General features: G+C 31.4%; 1 protein-coding gene across 2 annotated transcripts in view; it reads left to right on the top strand.

The window, feature by feature from the left end:
• The first annotated feature begins 6,275 nt into the window (after positions 1–6,275).
• Positions 6,276–20,232, top strand: part of LOC101888520 (low-density lipoprotein receptor) — a 473,897-nt gene continuing 459,940 nt past the window's right edge. For both annotated transcript variants that reach the window (XM_059123371.1, XM_059123370.1), the window contains exon 1: positions 6,276–7,206. In XM_059123371.1, coding sequence (XP_058979354.1) covers positions 6,441–7,206 — 766 coding nt within the window. In that variant the 5' untranslated portion in view covers positions 6,276–6,440. The remainder of the gene's footprint in view (positions 7,207–20,232) is intronic.

The raw sequence follows: 20,232 nt of genomic DNA, 5'->3' as shown, positions 1-20,232 counted from the left end.
TTTGATGATTTTAGCGTCATTATTTAACGGAATTGTTTCAAATTACGTATTTAGAGTTCGTAATGGAAACTACAGTCTGTGACAGAAAATTGTCTATGCAGGTACAGGTCTTCGTATAGGCCCCATATATCAGTACCTCCCTATATTCGGTAGGTACAATACCCACCGAAATTTGTTGAGATTTCGTATTTGACGTTCGTAATGGATGCTATAGCCTGTGACAGAAAATTGTCTATGCTGGTCCAGGTCTTCCCACAGCTCCAATATAACGGTACCTCCCTATATACGATATTTTGATGATTTTAGCTACATAATAAAATTTATCCGTTTATTTCATGTTTCGAATTTGAATATGGTAATGGCCTATGACAAACAAGGCCTATGTAGGTAAACGTCGTATAGACTCCAATATAACGGCTATATTCGGTATTTTTAAAATTTTATCAGAATTTTTTAGGGACTTTATTTTTTGAAAATTTCCGAATTCGTTCCAATTGGTGGAGGGTATTCAAAGTTCGGCCCGGCCGAACTTACTGCTTTTTAACTTGTTATTAACCGATTTCGTTCCGAGACTTAATTATTATTTTTGACTTTTGTAGGGAAATTTGGACCCACTGATGTCAAAAATTTTCTGAGAAACTCAGATTTTTCGTTTTCCAGAAAGCAGTATTCGAATTTCGAACAGTCAAGTTAACATTTTTAGAGGTGGGAGATAATTTTAGAGGAGGTGTTTTTTTATCACTGGCAGATGACTCTTACTACCTACACAAAAATTTGTTTAAAATTGTATCCTTTCGAAATTTCGAAAAAAGGTGTTTTTACTCTTCGAAAAAAAATCGAACAAAGGTTAATAGATACAAATTATTTTTATAATTTTAAGAGACTTACTAAGGAAAAAATTCAAGCCCAATAGAATAGTTTTTTTTTTAATATTTTTTAATAAGAATGTACAAAATATTTTTTAATATTGAGTATTTTAATTTTTTTTATAATTTTTTTAAAAATTTATTTAATATTTTTTTATTATTTAAAACTCCCACTATTTTTAATTGATTAAATTTTTAGCAACGAAAAAGCGAAATGGGTTAATAGATACAGATTTTTTTTAAATAATTTTAAGAGACTTATTAAGGAAAAAAATTAAGGCCTATATAATAGTGTTTTTTTAAACATTTTTTTTTAAGAATATGAAAAATAATTTTTAAAATTTATTTTAATTTTTTTTTTAAATTTTCAAAAATTTATAGTTTTTTTTTATTTTTTAAAACTGCCACCATTTTCAATTGATTAAATTTTTAGCAACTGTCTGCAGACTACACGTCTAATAAATTATGTTTATGGTCGTATTGTATTGCGCATTATTTATTGAGTATTTATGTTCATAATATTTGGCAGATATTGCGTTTTTCAAAATCGATTCCTTATGGTATTTAAAAAAGTTAATAACAAATAAATAATAATCGATTTAACCTATTGTTATATCATTTAAATCCCAATATTTCGAAGAATAAGGAATCATATGGTATTGGAAATAATTATGGGTTAAATTCCAAGGTGTAGATTCGTTTTGAAAAACGTTTCTGGAATATAAATTTTTTATGGCAGATATTTTAAAAACTACTGGCCTATATAAGGCCAAAAGCCATATTGTGATTTGAGATTCAAAGGGAGTCAAATCACAATGGAGCAAAAATTGCTAAGTTTTCGACTGATCTAGAATTGCAAGAATGTAAATATTTTTTACTACGATAATCAATTTTCCCTTTATGATATCGAAAAAGAGTTGCAAAACTAGTAGATTCTTGCAGGTTCTGGGACTGAGCATTTGTTGTGAACTTGTTGTCAAGACAACGTTTGACAACAAGTTCACAATGAGTGACCTTATTTAGGTCTTGACCTATAACAATATTGTAAATCACGTGTTCTAAAACTTTTCCACTGCCTTATGGAAATTTTCTGAATTTCGAAAACAAAACTTTCCATTGTTTTATTTAAATTTTGTAATTGAATTATACATTGTTTTTACATGTTTAATTACAATTTGTTGTTTTTTTTTCTATTGTCATTGCTGTCGATTATAATTAATTGTGGTATTTATTTATTTTTTTATTTACTTGTTTTATTGTCATTCCTTTTCGTTCGTATTTTACTTTCTTGAAAACTATGCCAAGTGCTAAATTGTATTATTTAACACATTTAAAATAGTTTTTCTAACCCACCAAAAATAAATGGCTACATCAGAGGGGGAAAATTACAAAAAAGTACATAAATAAATAAAAAAGAAAATAAAAAAAATTAACAGAAAAAAGATCCGTCAGTCAATTTCTGTTGACAACAATATATCTTTGTCCAAAAATGTTTTTGAGTGATATTGAAATGAGAGGTTGACAAGGAGTTTTTTAAATATATATGTATATATACAAAATATACACATATATTTGATTTTCACTGGCAATAAACACGATGTTTTTTTGTTGTTGTTTTGAAATTTATGGAACGACGTACTAGTTAAATATAGAAATTATTTTCTTAATGATTTTCAAAGAGTTTAATATAATATAGCAGATATTTATAATTTCCCATATAAATCACTGTATACATGACCTACATATATAGGATTATTGGTGATATATAATTTTTAATTTTCAAAATGAGGATTTATAGAAATATTTTTCATAAACTCTTATCAACGTTGATGTGTTTTAATTTTTTTCTGTGGTCTGTTTATAAACGTGGAATGTTTGAATTTTTTTACACTTTAGTAACGTGATTTTTTTAAAATATTTTTTTGAGAATTTTCATAAATGTGGATTTTGAAACATGTTATTATTAAATATACTTTGCCGACGATATATATATATATATATATATATATATATATATATATATATATATATATATATATATATATATATATATATATATATATATATATATATATATATATATATATATATATATATATATATATATATATATATATATATATATATATATATATATATATATTTCTTGATTATTCAATGCGTAATATTCAAATTATTATTCCCCATAACAATAATTAATTAATGTCGTATTACTACAGGGTCTTTCTAATTTTTTAATGTAAACATGTAATATTCAGGTGAATATTTTTTTGTGATTATTGATTAGAACAGTGTTGGCTTGTTTGTTCGGGATACCATAGTATTTTGTTGTTGCAAAATGATCAGGCTTAATCCCTTTATTCTTATTTTTTTTATAAAAACAACGTTTGTTGATTAGTGGAGAACGATGGTAATGTTTAGCAGGGAATACCTAGGTTTCGGAAAGAACCGCCACTGATGAGGATTGATGGCTCTTTCCGAAACCGAGGTATTCACTGTGTCGAATTGACACTTAATTTGGTATTGGGTCAAGAAATAGGGCCCCAAATTTGATATTGAGGTCACTGTTGGTATCTGGAGTTTAGATCTGGTAGTTGTTTTGCAAAGGGTTGGAATCCCCAAATTCGATATTAAAGTCCGAAATTTGAAACTGAGGTCTCTGTTCGTATCTGGAATTGATTTAGATGTCACCGTGTGTCTGTTGTAAAGATGTATAGGTGGTTTTGGAAATTCGTCCTAAAATTGTACGAAAATTATTGCGACTGAATTTGTAATTGGGTCTAAAGGATATTAAGATCTTCTGAACATATAGGACCTTAAGGTCTTCTATTGACCCTAGAGGACCTTAAGGCCTTCTATTGACCATAGGGAACCTTGAGGTCTTCTATTGACTATAGAGGACCTCGAGGTCTTCTATTGACCATAGAGGACCTCGAGGTCTTCTATTGACCATAGAGGACCTCGAGGTCTTCTATTGACCATAGAGGACCTCGAGGTCTTCTATTGACCATAGAGGACCTCGAGGTCTTCTATTGATCACAGAGGACCTCGAGGTCTTCTATTAACCACAGAGGACCTCGAGGTCTTCTATTGACTATAGAGGACCTCGAGGTCTTCTATTTACCTTAGAGGACCTCGAGGTCTTCTATAGGGAGCCCCTAGGTCTTCTATTGGCCATGGAGGACCACAGAGGACCTCGAGGTCTTCTATTGACCATAGACGACCTCGAGGTCTTCTATTGACCACAGAGGACCTCGAGGTCTTCTATTGACTAGAGAGGACCTCGAGGTCTTCTATAGGGAGCCCCTAGGTCTTCTATTGGCCATGGAGGACCTCGAGGTCTTCTATTTACCATAGAGGAACTTTAGATCTCCTATTGACCATAGAGGACCTCGAGGTCTTCTATTGGCTATAGAGAACATTGAGGTCTTCTATTGACCGTAGAAAGCTATTGACCATAGAGGACCTCGAGGTCTTCTATTGACCATAGAGGACCTCGAGGTCTTCTATTGACCATAGAGGACCTCGAGGTCTTCTATTGACCATAGAGGACCTCGAGGTCTTCTATTGACCATAGAGGATCTCGAGGTCTTCTATTGACCATAGAGGACCTCGAGGTCTTCTATTGACCATAGAGGACCTCGAGGTCTTCTATTGACCATAGAGGACCTCGAGGTCTTCTATTGACCATAGAGGACCTCGAGGTCTTCTATTGACCATAGAGGACCTCGAGGTCTTCTATTGACCATAGAGGATCTCGAGGTCTTCTATTGACCATAGAGGACCTCGAGGTCTTCTATTGACCATAGAGGACCTCGAGGTCTTCTATTGACCATAGAGGACCTCTAGGTCTTCTATTGACCATAGAGGACCTCGAGGTCTTCTATTGACCATAGAGGACCTCGAGGTCTTCTATTGACCATGGAGGACCTCGAGGTCTTCTATTGACCATAGAGGACCTCGAGGTCTTCTATTGACCATAGAGGACCTCGAGGTCTTCTATTGACCATAGAGGACCTCGAGGTCTTCCATTGACCATAGAGGACCTTGAGGTTTTTTATTGACCATAGACGACCTCGAGGTCTTCTATTGACCACAGAGGACCTCGAGGTCTTCTATTGACCACAGAGGACCTCGAGGTCTTCTATTGACCACAGAGGACCTCGAGGTCTTCTATTGACTATAGAGGACTTTGAGGTCTTCTATTGACTATAGAAACCCTGGAGGTTTTCTAATGACCATAGAGGACCTCGAGGTCTTCTGTTGACCATAGAGGACCTCGAGGTCTTCTATTGACCATAAAGGACCTTGAGGTCTTCTATTGACCATAGAGGACCTCGAGGTCTTCTATTGACCATAGAGGACCTCGAGGTCTTCTATTGACCATAGAGGACCTCGAGGTCTTCTATTGACCATAGAGGACCTCGAGGTCTTCTATTGACCACAGAGGACCTCGAGGTCTTCTATTGGCCACAGAGGACCTCGAGGTCTTCTATTGACTATAGAGGACTTTGAGGTCTTCTATTGACTATAGAAACCCTGGAGGTTTTCTAATGACCATAGAGGACCTCGAGGTCTTCTGTTGACCATAGAGGACCTCGAGGTCTCTATTGACCATAGAGGACCTCGAGGTCTTCTATTGACCATAGAGGATCTCGAGGTCTTCTATTGATCATAGAGGACCTCGAGGTCTTCTATTGACCAAAGAGGACCTCAAGGTCTTCTATTGACCATAGGGGACCTCGAGGTCTTCTATTGACCATAGAGGACCTCGAGGTCTTCTATAGGGAGCCCCTAGGTCTTCTATTGATCATAGAGGACCTTGAGGTCTCCTATTGACCATAGTGGACCTTGAGGTCTTCTATTGACCGTAGAGAGCATTTGCCATAGAGGACCTCGAGGCCTTCTATTGACCATAGAGAACCTCGAGGTTTTCTATCTACCACAGAGGACCTTAAGATATTCCATTCCTGGGTTTTACTAATATACTCCTCGGTGAACTTCAAAATGAAATATAAAAAAAGTAAAAATGTTCCCTTATTATACTTTCCGATAAAGGAAAAACTTGAATATGCAGGTTTTACGGAAAGTCTAAAAATTAAGAACGATGTATGAAGTTTCTATTATTTTTGGTTGCTAAACTGAACAAGTTGTGCATTTTGAGTACTAAAAAGCCCTAACGAGAAGTGTTGGAGCGAATCTAAAATTTTGAACTAGAGTTTTTCTTATGTAGTTCTCTTTAAAATAGTTTTAGTATTATCGTTTTTTTATAAAATATTAATATTCCATATTTTTTCTTACTCTAATTTCAGATAAAATCTTTTATGAAGTGTTGGAAAAAAATCTAAAAAAAATATTTTGAAAAAAATTGCATTTTCTTTCAGTGATAATTTAAAGTAAAGAATATTCAAAAAATAGCAAGCAAGTGGTAATTTGAAAATAAAAAAATTTAAAAGTCAACCTTGAAATTAAATTCACATCAAATTTTTCAAAAATTAAAAGAAAATATAATTTTCCAAAAGAAAAGCAGAACGAAGCAGAAAATAATTGAAGTGCAGTGAAACGAAACAAACGATGGCCACACTGTGTATTATACCCGATAATACACATTTCAGCAATAGAAGCGAAAAAGACTTTGACAGTCTCAACGTTAGCGCCAATTCTTGTGCCGCTGCCGCCAACGCTGCTGCCTCAGCCTCAGTTAGCCACTCTAGCAGTGAGCCATCAAAAGTCCGCAAATTCTTTAGCAACAGCTCCAATTATCAGAGTAAAATCCAACAGCTAATCAGTTTCAGTTTCACCTCATCGAATTTTATTTTCATCACTTTTATTCTGAGCATTAGCAAGCTATGTACCACTGCTGCCGCTGATCCCTCACAGGCGGGGCCTGCCCATCAACCGGCCACCGCTACCCCTCCGGGCTTTCTGATGAACAATTTCAGCAGTTCGGCATTGTTGGAAAAATTGAGCTCATTTCGTACGAGCACCTTGGGTCCCCCCACTGGCACGGTTAAAGGTAAAGATGGCCAAGGGCCCAACAATTCGACGGGTCTTCGTAGTAATAAAACGCATAGCGGTAGCTTGAACTCCACCACATCTGCGACGTCTATGTCCAAATCATTATTGGGATCAGTGTCATCAACAACAACAACAACCTCGACCACCTCCACCACATCATCACCATTAGATTTGAATTCATCATCGTCCTCGTCGTCGCCAACGACAACCTCATCTTTATTGAATAATTTCGATAGTATTGGTAATGGAATCTTAGATGGCAATAGTCAGTCCATATTATTTTTAAATATTTCGGGAAAAGTTGGTACACCATTGGGTATAGGTAAGTAAAATAACTGTAGTATTAATTGTTTAATTTTGAAAATATGTGTTTTCTATAATCTCAGATGGGGATCGGAATGAGAGGCGGTACCCAGAAATTGATTTTTTATCCGATCTTGGCCCAAAGTTTGGAGTCTGATTCCGTATCGCCTGACTTGCTTTGAAGCTATTTTCCGTCCTTCAATTGGGGCATAAATGTAGATTCCGATTCAGTATCCTCTGAGCAACCCAAAACCCATTGTCCGTCCTACTTAGTACCTCCCATCCCTCCTATTCATTCATCCTTGTAATCGCCTAATTGTCATTCCTCTTTCTCATTACCCCTCCTTATCCCACAATTTCATTATTTTAACTTTTTTCCCAAAATATTTGACTTTTCCATTTTCAATTCCATCTCTTCACAATTTTTTTACCCAGTCTTGTCTTCATTTTCAATTCGTGTCTGGTTTAACAAGTTTTCCATACTATTTTTGCTTCTCAAATATTTGTAATACCTGTTGTTGTTGTTGTTTTTGCTGTTGTTGTAGTTGTTGCTGTTACTATTTTTGTATGTGAAAGATTTCTTAATAGTTTAAAAATAACTTTTAATGCCACACAACGAAAAAAAAAACGAATTCCACGACGAGGAAAACTCATCTGCTGCCATGTTTGGTGTGGTTGGAATTTTCTTCAAATTCAAACTTTTGTAAATTCAATTCGAATGTTTGGTTTGCCGCTGAACTCCAATGGAAATCAGAAGGTGCCAAACTTTTGAGGGGAAAATACTTATTTTAGAGACTCGATAGATAAAAATTGTCGATAGTGAGATTTTCCTTTAAAAAAAAAAAAACAAAATATTTTCGATTACGATTTTTCTATAGAAAAATTATCGATAATACGATTTTTCTATAGAAAAATTTTCGATAATGCGATTTTTCGATAGAAAAATTTTCGATAATGCGATTTTTCGATAGAAAAATTTTCGATAATGCGATTTTTCGATAGAAAAATTTTCGATAATGCGATTTTTCGATAGAAAAATTTTCGATAATGCGATTTTTCGATAGAAAAATTTTCGATGATGCGATTTTTCGATAGAAAAATTTTCGATAATGCGATTTTTCGATAGAAAAATTTTCGATAATGCGATTTTTCGATAGAAAAATTTTCGATAATGCGATTTTTCGATAGAAAAATTTTCGATAATGCGATTTTTCGATAGAAAAATTTTCGATAATGCGATTTTTCGATAGAAAAATTTTCGATAATGCGATTTTTCGATAGAAAAATTTTCGATAATGCGATTTTTCGATAGAAAAATTTTCGATAATGCTATTTTTCGATAGAAAAATTTTCGATAATTCAAATTTTTTTCTATAGAAAAATTATCGATAATTCAAATTTTTTTCTTTAGAAAAATTATCGATAGTTGGATTTTTCTATAGAAAAAGGATCGACAATTCGATTTCTATAGAAAAGGTATCGATATTGAGGTATATATTTTTTGGAAAATATTAAAATCCCCTCTCACAACAGTTTGTAGTTCTCTGCCTTTTCCTCAACACTCTTACTGGCCACTTGCAGTTGATGCCTCTCTGGCTGTTGCTATTGTAAACATTCAAACCGGCATTTGTTCACTTTTCATCTTCGTTCAATATCTGTTTACCATTTCTCTTTTTCTCTCTCTCCCATGTTCTTTAGAAGATATGATGTGGTCTGGCTTTCAACTACGTCAGTATATCTACTTAGAGGGACAAATGCGATTTTCCCATTTTTTCTTGTTTTTTTTTTCTTTCATTTCTCTTTTAGTTCCCTGTTCCCTTCCCTGCCTTATCCCCCTTCAGCTAACACCTATTTATATTTCTTTGCACGTCCTAACCAACATTTGGTAATTGCTTAGTGCAGACAGTCTGCATTCCTGAATAATCTACTACTATATGATGCACGACCGACCAGCCAAGCGGCCGGCCGGCCGGCTGGCCACCAAGGACAGAGCCCAAAACAGACAATGCGGTGGACACCACACAGCTAAATCATATTCCTAAATAGTTCATTTGTTGTTGTCGTTGTTATTTTGCGGGAACTTGGGGAGTTTGCGGCGCACAAGACACAAATAAAAAATTTAGCAGCAACCACTTCTCTGCTGCATGAACTCTCGCATAGAAAAATTATCGATAATACGATTTTTCTATAGAAAAATTTTCGATAATGCGATTTTTCGATAGAAAAATTTTCGATAATGCGATTTTTCGATAGAAAAATTTTCGATAATGCGATTTTTCGATAGAAAAATTTTCGATAATGCGATTTTTCGATAGAAAAATTTTCGATAATGCGATTTTTCGATAGAAAAATTTTCGATGATGCGATTTTTCGATAGAAAAATTTTCGATAATGCGATTTTTCGATAGAAAAATTTTCGATAATGCGATTTTTCGATAGAAAAATTTTCGATAATGCGATTTTTCGATAGAAAAATTTTCGATAATGCGATTTTTCGATAGAAAAATTTTCGATAATGCGATTTTTCGATAGAAAAATTTTCGATAATGCGATTTTTCGATAGAAAAATTTTCGATAATGCGATTTTTCGATAGAAAAATTTTCGATAATGCTATTTTTCGATAGAAAAATTTTCGATAATTCAAATTTTTTTCTATAGAAAAATTATCGATAATTCAAATTTTTTTCTTTAGAAAAATTATCGATAGTTGGATTTTTCTATAGAAAAAGGATCGACAATTCGATTTCTATAGAAAAGGTATCGATATTGAGGTATATATTTTTTGGAAAATATTAAAATCCCCTCTCACAACAGTTTGTAGTTCTCTGCCTTTTCCTCAACACTCTTACTGGCCACTTGCAGTTGATGCCTCTCTGGCTGTTGCTATTGTAAACATTCAAACCGGCATTTGTTCACTTTTCATCTTCGTTCAATATCTGTTTACCATTTCTCTTTTTCTCTCTCTCCCATGTTCTTTAGAAGATATGATGTGGTCTGGCTTTCAACTACGTCAGTATATCTACTTAGAGGGACAAATGCGATTTTCCCATTTTTTCTTGTTTTTTTTTTCTTTCATTTCTCTTTTAGTTCCCTGTTCCCTTCCCTGCCTTATCCCCCTTCAGCTAACACCTATTTATATTTCTTTGCACGTCCTAACCAACATTTGGTAATTGCTTAGTGCAGACAGTCTGCATTCCTGAATAATCTACTACTATATGATGCACGACCGACCAGCCAAGCGGCCGGCCGGCCGGCTGGCCACCAAGGACAGAGCCCAAAACAGACAATGCGGTGGACACCACACAGCTAAATCATATTCCTAAATAGTTCATTTGTTGTTGTCGTTGTTATTTTGCGGGAACTTGGGGAGTTTGCGGCGCACAAGACACAAATAAAAAATTTAGCAGCAACCACTTCTCTGCTGCATGAACTCTCGCCATTGACTTGGGAACAGAGACTACTGGGTCGACTGACTGGATTTGATGTCGCATCAGCGGCCAGTCTGCTGTTCAGATATTATTGCTTCGATTTTAACTAGCTTAACTTATGCGGTTGGTGTCTCTTGCCTGTGGAAGTTTTATGTTTTGTTTGCTCCTTGGTGTTTTCTTGTCATTGCGGCGAAACTGTTTCAAGGCCTGTTTTTCTTGGCTAAACAGTTGTAAGCGAAGTTTGAGGAAGGTATGAGGAAAATAGGAAATCAATTGAAATATTATCGACAGTGAGATTTTTCTAAGTAAATATTTTTGATAGTGGGATTCTTCTATGGAGAATTTATCGGTAGTGGGAAATTTCTATAGAAAAATTATCGGAAGTGGGATTTTTCTATAGAAAAATTATCGGAAGTGGGGTTTTTCTATAGAAAAATTATTTTTCCATAGAAAAGGAAAAATTATAGATAATCAGATTTTTCTTTGGAAAATTATTGATAATCAGTTTTTTATATAGAATAAGTTTTTTTCTATAGAATTATGATCGATAATCAGTTTTTTCTATAGAAAGATTATTGATAATCAGTTTTTTCTATAGAAAAATTATCGATAATCATTTTTTCTATGGAAAAATTAACGATAATTAGTTTTTACTATAGACAAATTATCGATAATTAGTTTTTGTATAGAAAAATTATCGATAATTAGTTTTTTCTATAGAAAAATTATCGATAATTCAATATAGAAAAATTATCGGTAATTCAATTTTTCTATGGAAAAATGATCGATTGGAAGATTTTTCTATAGAAAATTATCGATTGTAAGATTTTTCTAAAGAAAATTATCGATTGTAAGATTTTTCTATAGAAAATTATCGATTGTAAGACTATTCTATAGAAAAATTATCGATAATGCGATTTTTCTCTAGAAAAATTACCTATAATACGATTTTTCTCTAGAAAAATTATCGATAATGCGATTTTTCTCTAGAAAAATTATCGATAATTCGATTTTTCTATAGCGAAATTATCGATAATGCAATTTTTCTATAAAAAATTTATCAACAATTAAATTTTTCTATGGAAAAATTATCGATAATGCGACTTTTCTATATAGAAAAATTATCGATTATTGGAATTTTTCTATAGAAAAATTATCGATAATTTGAATTTTTCTATAGAAAAATTATTGATAATACGATTTTTCCATAGAAAAATTATCGATAATACGATTTTTCTATAGAAAAATTATCGATAATACGATTTTTCTATAGAAAAATTATCGATAATACGATTTTTCCATAGAAAAATTATCGATAATACGATTTTTCCATAGAAAAATTATCGATAATACGATTTTTCTATAGAAAAATTATCGATAATGCGATTTTTCTATAGAAAAATTATCGATAATGCGATTTTTCTATAGAAAAATTATCGATAATGCGATTTTTCTATAGAAAAATTATCGATAATGCGATTTTTCTATAGAAAAATTATCGATAATGCGATTTTTCTATAGAAAAATGATCGATAATGCGATTTTTCTATAGAAAAATGATCGATAATGCGATTTTTCTATAGAAAAATTATCGATAATGCGATTTTTCTATAGAAAAATTATCGATAATGCGATTTTTCTATAGAAAAATTATCGATAATGCGATTTTTCTATAGAAAAATTATCGATAATGCGAATTTATCAATAATTAAATTTTTCTATAGTAAATGTAATTTTTCTATAGAAAATTTATAGATAATTAAATTTTTCTGTTAAAAATTTATCGATAATTCAATTTTTCTATGGAAAATTTATCGATAATTCAATTTTTCTATGGAAAAATTTATCGATAATTCAATTTTTCTATGGAAAATTTATAGATAATTCAATTTTTCTATGGGAAATTTATAGATAATTGAAGTTTTCTATAGAAAATTTATCGATAATTCAATTTTTCTATAGAAAATTTATAGTGAAATAGAAAATTTATCGATAGTTAACATTTTCCCATGGAAAATTGATGGATAGTGAAATTTTCCCATAGAAAATTTATCGATAATGAAATTTTCCCATGGAAAATTTATCGATAATGAAATTTTCCCATAGAAAATTTCGATAATGAAATTTTCCCATAGAAAATTTATCGATAATGAAATTTTCCAATAGAAAATTTAACGATAATAAAATTTTCCCATGGAAAATTCATCGATAGTGAAATTTTCCCATGAAAGACTTATCGATAGTGAAATTTTCCCATGGAAAATTTGTCGATTGTGAGATTTTTCTATAGAAAACCTATCAATGTTGATATTTTTCTAAGTTAAGCTCTTTAAGAGCAAATATATCGATAGTTTAGATTTTCTATAGAAAATATCGATTATTTTCCCATATCTGAAATTATTTGTAGCAAAATTTTCGATGATGAATTATTCTATTCAATAATGAGATGTGAATTTTTCAATTTCAATTTCTCTCTCCGCAATTGTTCCCATGAATTGCATTGAATTAACTTTCAATAGACCAGATGTGGCCATTATGCATCTATCTGTCCAGGTTGATTTATGGTTGTTATAACCCCTCCAAAAAAAAATCCCGACACTTACAACCAAAACCATGGACAATGTTTGATGATGCCGCACTACAACATGCATGTTGAAAGTGATAACCTACAAGTTGTTGTTGTAGTTGTTGCTTTTGGGTGGTGTTGCCGTACATGATGTTATGCATTTTAGACGAGATTATGCCACTAAACTCTGATGCATAAATTCAAAGCCACTCATTCATCGATTCTTGCTTTAATGAAATCAAAACTACAACAAATTTCCACCGCAACAACAACAATGCGATGGTGATGATGACGATAACACGATGGTGTTGCAACAACCCTTGTCACGGTTTGGCCAAAAGTGGCGGAAAGAGATATTGACGAAGCCATTCAGTTATTTAGTCAAGAGTGAAGGACACTCGAAAAATCAATGAAATCCATACCCTCCATTCATCCACAACAGACACTTACCATTGAGCCATTCATTCCGTCATTCAGTCGGTCAGTCAGCCATTCATTCATTCATTCAGTTAACCGACAAAGGCCATTCATAACTAAACCGGCTGCCTTTCATCTCTTCTAAACGAGGAGAAGGGAAAGGGGGGTAGCCGAAATGGACAAACTATTGGCGGACCATTTCAATTGATTTGGGACACACTCTCTCTCACCCCTCGTCCATTCAATGGCCATTAGTTAGGGTATTTGGACAATGAACGACACGATAAGAGTGGAACGAACAGCCAACAGTCATTCCTGTTTAATGTCCTTGCAAAGCATCGATTGATTGACTTATGACTCTTTTTGCTCGTGTTATAGCTGTTGTTGTTGCCGTCGGATTTCGGGCTCTAATGCCACAACATACCACCCATCATCAGAGTCATCAACGCCGCTTGAATAAAACAGGGCGAAAATGTCCACTTTCAGCACTTTTGATTCCGGCCATAATAAATTTCATAATAATCTCATCACTCGCCCAGGATATCAAGGACATTATTGAAACTGCATTGCAATGCAAACGGAATTTTTTTTCGGGCCAGATTATAGAGCAGCGTTTTGAGTGAGCTGCACTCTTGGCTGTCATTAACAGTTGACAGATGTTCATAATGTCAAAATGTTCCCTCCCCATCCCTCCGTTGACATTTCGCCCCTTACATGTCCGTACAAAAATGTTTGTCATCTTCATGCAAGGATTGTCGAACATCAAAGTACATGAGTATACGAGCTTGTGTGTATATGTGTGTGTGTCTGCCTGTCGTTGAATTGTTATAATAAGGTTTCCATTTCAATTTGCAAACTAGTTTTGTGACATAAAGCTGTCATAATATTTGAGTGTTTGTTTTTATTGAAATTGAATTTTGGAAATATCAGTCCACAAGGATCAAAAGGATTAGAGTAGTATTAGTAGAAGTACTTTAGAATGTGTTTGATCGAAATGTATTGAATAGGATTTGTAAAAAAAAGGATTTTAGAAAAAAAGCATTTAAATTGTTAATGTGATCCTATCAAAGGACTAAGACAATCAAAGGATGAAGGAACAGATTCGTTTCGTTTTAAATGGGAAATTAGCATTTCCATAAAAAAACATTCAAAGAAAATTATCACTATCGATAATTTTTCTATAGAAAAATATCATTATCGATAATTTTTCTATAGAAAATTATCATTATCGATAATTTTTCTATAGAAAATTATCATTACCGATAATTTTTCTATAGAAAATTATCATTATCGATAATTTTTCTATAGAAAATTATCATTATCGATAATTTTTCTATAGAAAATTATCATTATCGATAATTTTTCTATAGAAAATTATCATTATCGATAATTTTTCTATAGAAAATTATCATTATCGATAATTTTTCTATAGAAAATTATCATTATCGATAATTTTTCTATAGAAAATTATCATTATCGATAAATTTTCTATAGAAAATTATCATTATCGATAATTTTTCTATAGAAAATTATCATTATCGATAAATTTTCTGTAGAAAATTATCATTATCGATAAATTTTCTATAGAAAATTATCATTATCGATAAATTTTCTATAGAAAATTATCATTATCGATAAATTTTCTATAGAAAATTATCATTATCGATAAATTTTCTATAGAAAATTATCATTATCGATAAATTTTCTATAGAAAATTATCATTATCGATCATTTTTCTATAGAAAATTATCATTATCGATAAATTTTCTATAAAAAATTATCATTATCGATAGATTTTCTATCGAAATCTCTCATTATCGATAATTTTTCTACAAAAATCTCCCATCATCGAAAATTTTACTTTAGAAAAATCTAATTATCGATAATTTTTCTATTGAAAAATCGCATTATCGATAATTTTTCTATGGAAAAATCGCATTATCGATAATTTTTCTATAGAAAAATTGCATTATCGATAATTTTTCTATAGAAAAATTGCATTATCGATAATTTTTCTATAGAAAAATCGCATTATCGATAATTTTTTTATGGAAAAATCGCATTATCGATAATTTTTCTATGGAAAAATCGCAATATCGATAATTTTTCTATAGAAAACTTGCATTATCGATAATTTTTCTATAGAAAAATTGCATTGTCGATAATTTTTCTGTAGAAAAATTGCATTGTCGATAATTTTTCTGTAGAAAAATTGCATTGTCGATAATTTTTCTGTAGAAAAATCGTATTATCGATAATTTTTCTATAGAAAAATCGCATTATCGATAATTTTTTATAAAGAAATCCAATTATCGATAATTTTTCTATTGAAAAATCCCATTATCAATCATTTTTCTATTGAAAAATCCCATTATCAATCATTTTTCTATAGAAAAACCCCGTTATCGATAATTTTTCTATAGAAAAATCTAATTATCGATTATTTTTCTATAGAAAAATCGCATTGTCGATAATTTTTCTATAGAAAAATCTAAATATCGATCATTTTTCTATAGAGCAATCGAATTATCGATGATTTTTCTACAGAAAAAAACCACTATCGATAATTTTCTATAGAAAATTCCCATTGTCGATAATTTTTTTTAAAGAAAAATATAACCATCTAAATTTTTTGAAAAAATCGCACTATAAAAAATTCTCTGTGTGTACAAATCTCTCCATGGATACATATTCATTGGAAAAATCGTTGTTTTCAATAATAGTCGTTTTCAATAATACTACTTCTGCACGAAAATCTAAAAATAATCTTCATGTTACAATTCAAAAGTTTTTTTTTTTATTTAAATTTGCTTTTTCATTCAGCCCCTCTTTAAATTATTCCCTTTGAAAGTGAATCACTTGTGGGGTATGCTGAGTGGCGGAGACAGACAAATGTCTTTCTTTTTTATTATTTTGTTATCTTTCAAGATTTGCATATTTCCATATTTTTCGGTAGATAACAACGACGTTAGTCACATTTGCATAGCATTTTATGTCGTTCCAAGTGAAAAACAAAAAAGGTGAACTTTTTGTATTTAATTGTGTTAAAAAAACTGCCAGCGAGGTCAATTTCTCTGCAACATATATTTTAAATATTCAGTATTTTTCTAAATATTAAGAAGCAATATGGAAATTTGAATAAAATATTCAATAGCGGAGAAAGGCATAGCTTCTGATTTCTACTGATATGTGAAACTGCTACCCCTTCCATAATTCGAAAAAAATACACAACCCTCCCTCATATTATTTGACATGCCGTCATTGCAAGTGTTTCAATAAAAACTCCATTATAGAAAACTGTCTTTGTTTTTTTCCAGCCGATGGAAATCTAAATTGGTTTTAGCCCCATTTACCATCGCCGACAGAGAGTGAGTGACTAAGGAGCGAATGCACGTGATTACTTAACACACTTTTGCTTTCGTTTGCAACTTGTTTCAGTGCTTCGACGACATTTCAACTTTTTTCCTGTTCATCAAACATTTCTGTGTTCGATAACAACAATCAGATATATCAAAGAAGGAGAAGTTAAGTTATGTTGCAAACAACAATCGCATCAAGAAATCGCTCAATTGAGCTGGGAGATTGTTGGTTGCACTATGGGACTGTGGTAATAATTTTTATTCTAAAGTAAAATTATCGATAGTTGGATTTTTCTATGGAAAAGTTATCGATGGCAGGATTTTCCTTTGTAAGACCGATATTGTTATATTTCTATAGATAGATTTTATAAATTATCGATAGTGAAACATTTTTATAGAAAAATCATCGATAGTGGGATCCTTCTACAGAAAAATTATCGATAATACGATTTCCCTACAGAAAAATTATGAATAATATGATTTTTCTATAGAAAAATTATCGATAATATGATTTTTTTACGGTAAAATTATCGATAATACGATTTCCCTACAGAAAAATTATCGATAATACGATTTTTCTATAGAAAAATTATCGATAATACGATTTTTCTATAGAAAAATTATCGATAATACGATTTTTCTATAGAAAAATTATCGATAATACGATTTTTCTATAGAAAAAATATCGATAATACGATTTTAAAATATCGATATTGCGATTTTACTATAGAAAAATGATCGACAATGCTATTTTTCTATAGAAAAATTATCAATTATACGATTTTTCTAAATAAAAATGATCGATAATACGATTTTTCTACAGAAAAATTATGGACAATATGATTTTTCTATAGAAAAATTACGGATAACATGATTTTCCTATAGAAAAATTATCGATAATACGATTTTAAAATATCGATTACGCGATTTTACTATAGAAAAATTATCGACAATGCTATTTTTCTATAGAAAAATTATCGATTATACGATTTTTCTAAATAAAAATGATCGAAAATACGATTTTTCTACAGGAAAATTATCGATAATATGATTTTTGTAGCAAAATTATCGATAATTAAATTTGTCTATGGGAAGATTATCGATAATGCGATTTTTCTATAGAAAAATTATCGATACTACGATTTTTCCATAGAAAAATTATCGACAATGCTATTTTTCCATAGAGAAATTATCGGTAATACAATTTTTCCAGAGAAAAATTATCGGTAATACGATTTTTCTATAGAAAAATTATCGATCCTACGATTTTTCCATAGAAAATTTATCGATAACGAAATTTTTCCATAGAAAAATTATCGATAACATGAATTTTCCATAGAAAAATTATCGATAACATGAATTTTCCATAGAAAAATTATCGATAATACGATTTTTCTATAGAAGAAATATCGATAATACGATTTTTCTATGGAAAAAATTATCGATAGTATGATTTTTCTATGGAAAAAGTACCGATAATACGATTTTTCTATGGAAAAAATTATCGATAATTCGATTTTCCTATAGAAAAATGATCAATAGTGACATTTTATATATTTTTCTACAGATCTTAATAACTCTACCTTGTGTTTCGATAACAAATTTACAATCGGTCCACTGTGCCGTAAGAGTCATTTAAAAATTATTGTGCCATATATGAACATGTGTGTGTGTGTTCGAATGCATTCCTCTTCATTCTTCTTGCGATCGACACACAAAAAACATGCGAAAGAAAGTAAAAACATTAAAAAGTAAGATGCGGTTAAAGTTGTTAGCTGAAGCATTGATGAATTTAGTCACTCACTTAAGATGCTATCAACGGTCTTTTGTTGACTCTACCTGATGCGGCAACGCATCATCATGCACAGCAACAACATCCGTCAATCTCATCCGCCTGCCGCTGACTGCCACCAAGCATCCATCCTGCCGTTGCTTCATGTTTCAGATGGGTCTTCAGAGTTGCGAAATTTCTTGGATAACTTAATTTCTTGTTTGCCAAGAAGGACGACAGCAAGTTGTGTGTACAGCATCTTCCTCATCGTCATCACAACATCAGCGCTGCGTCCTTCAATCATGCACCAACTGACTGACTGCTTGCCTGACTGACTGGCTGACATTTTCCTTGGGGGACTAGACTGTGCTACGGCACATAAGCGTGCATCTCATTCATTCATTCAAGCAACCAAAATGCAACAATTCATCCGGTTATGGTATACCTTAAGGATGCGAAAAAGCAATTTCTTGCTATTGTTATTTGTTGCTGCTGTTGTTTGCTGAACGATGATGGGAGGGTTTTGTTTACAATTACTGAGAAATCGTTCTGCGGAGAGACTGTGGTTGCAAATGTATTCATATCGATAAATTTTCTAAAGCACAACATTTACTAGAGATAAGTCAATGTCGATAATTGTTCTATGGGAAAATCTTGTTATCGATAATAATTTTTCTATGTGAAAATCTAGAAATAGATATTAAATGGTTTTTTGGAAAAATCGTATTATCTATAATTTTTTTATAGAAAAATCGTATTATCGATAATTTTTCTATAGAAAAATCGTATTATCGATAATTTTTCTATAGAAAAATTGTATTATCGATAATTTTTCTATAGAAAAATCGTATTATCGATAATTTTTCTATAGAAAAATCGTATTATCGATAATTTTTCTATAGAAAAATCGTATTATCGATAATTTTTCTATAGAAAAATCGTATTATCGATAATTTTTCTATAGAAAAATCGTATTATCGATAATTTTTCTATAGAAAAATCGCATTATCGATAATTTTTCTATAGAAAAATCGTATTATCGATAATTTTTCTATAGAAAAATCGTATTATCGATAATTTTTCTATAGAAAAATCGTATTATCGATAATTTTTCTATAGAAAAATCGTATTATCGATAATTTTTCTATAGAAAAATCGTATTATCGATAACTTTTCTATAGAAAAATCGTATTATCGATAACTTTTCTATAGAAAAATCGTATTATCGATAATTTTTCTATAGAAAAATCGTATTATCGATAATTTTTCTATAGAAAAATCGTATTATCGATAATTTTTCTATAGAAAAATCGTATTATCGAAAATTTTTCTATAGCAAAATCGTATTATCGAAAATTTTTCTATAGAAAAATCGCATTATCGGTAATATTTCTATAGAAAAATCGCATTATCGATAATATTTCTATAGAAAAATCGCATTATCGATAATATTTCTATAGAAAAATTGCATTATCGATAATATTTCTATAGAAAAATCGCATT

Source organism: Musca domestica, unplaced genomic scaffold (genome assembly GCF_030504385.1).
Source record: "Musca domestica strain aabys unplaced genomic scaffold, Musca_domestica.polishedcontigs.V.1.1 24, whole genome shotgun sequence".
Classification (NCBI taxonomy): Eukaryota; Metazoa; Arthropoda; class Insecta; order Diptera; family Muscidae; genus Musca; species Musca domestica.
This window is presented reverse-complemented; position numbering and strand designations above follow the sequence as displayed.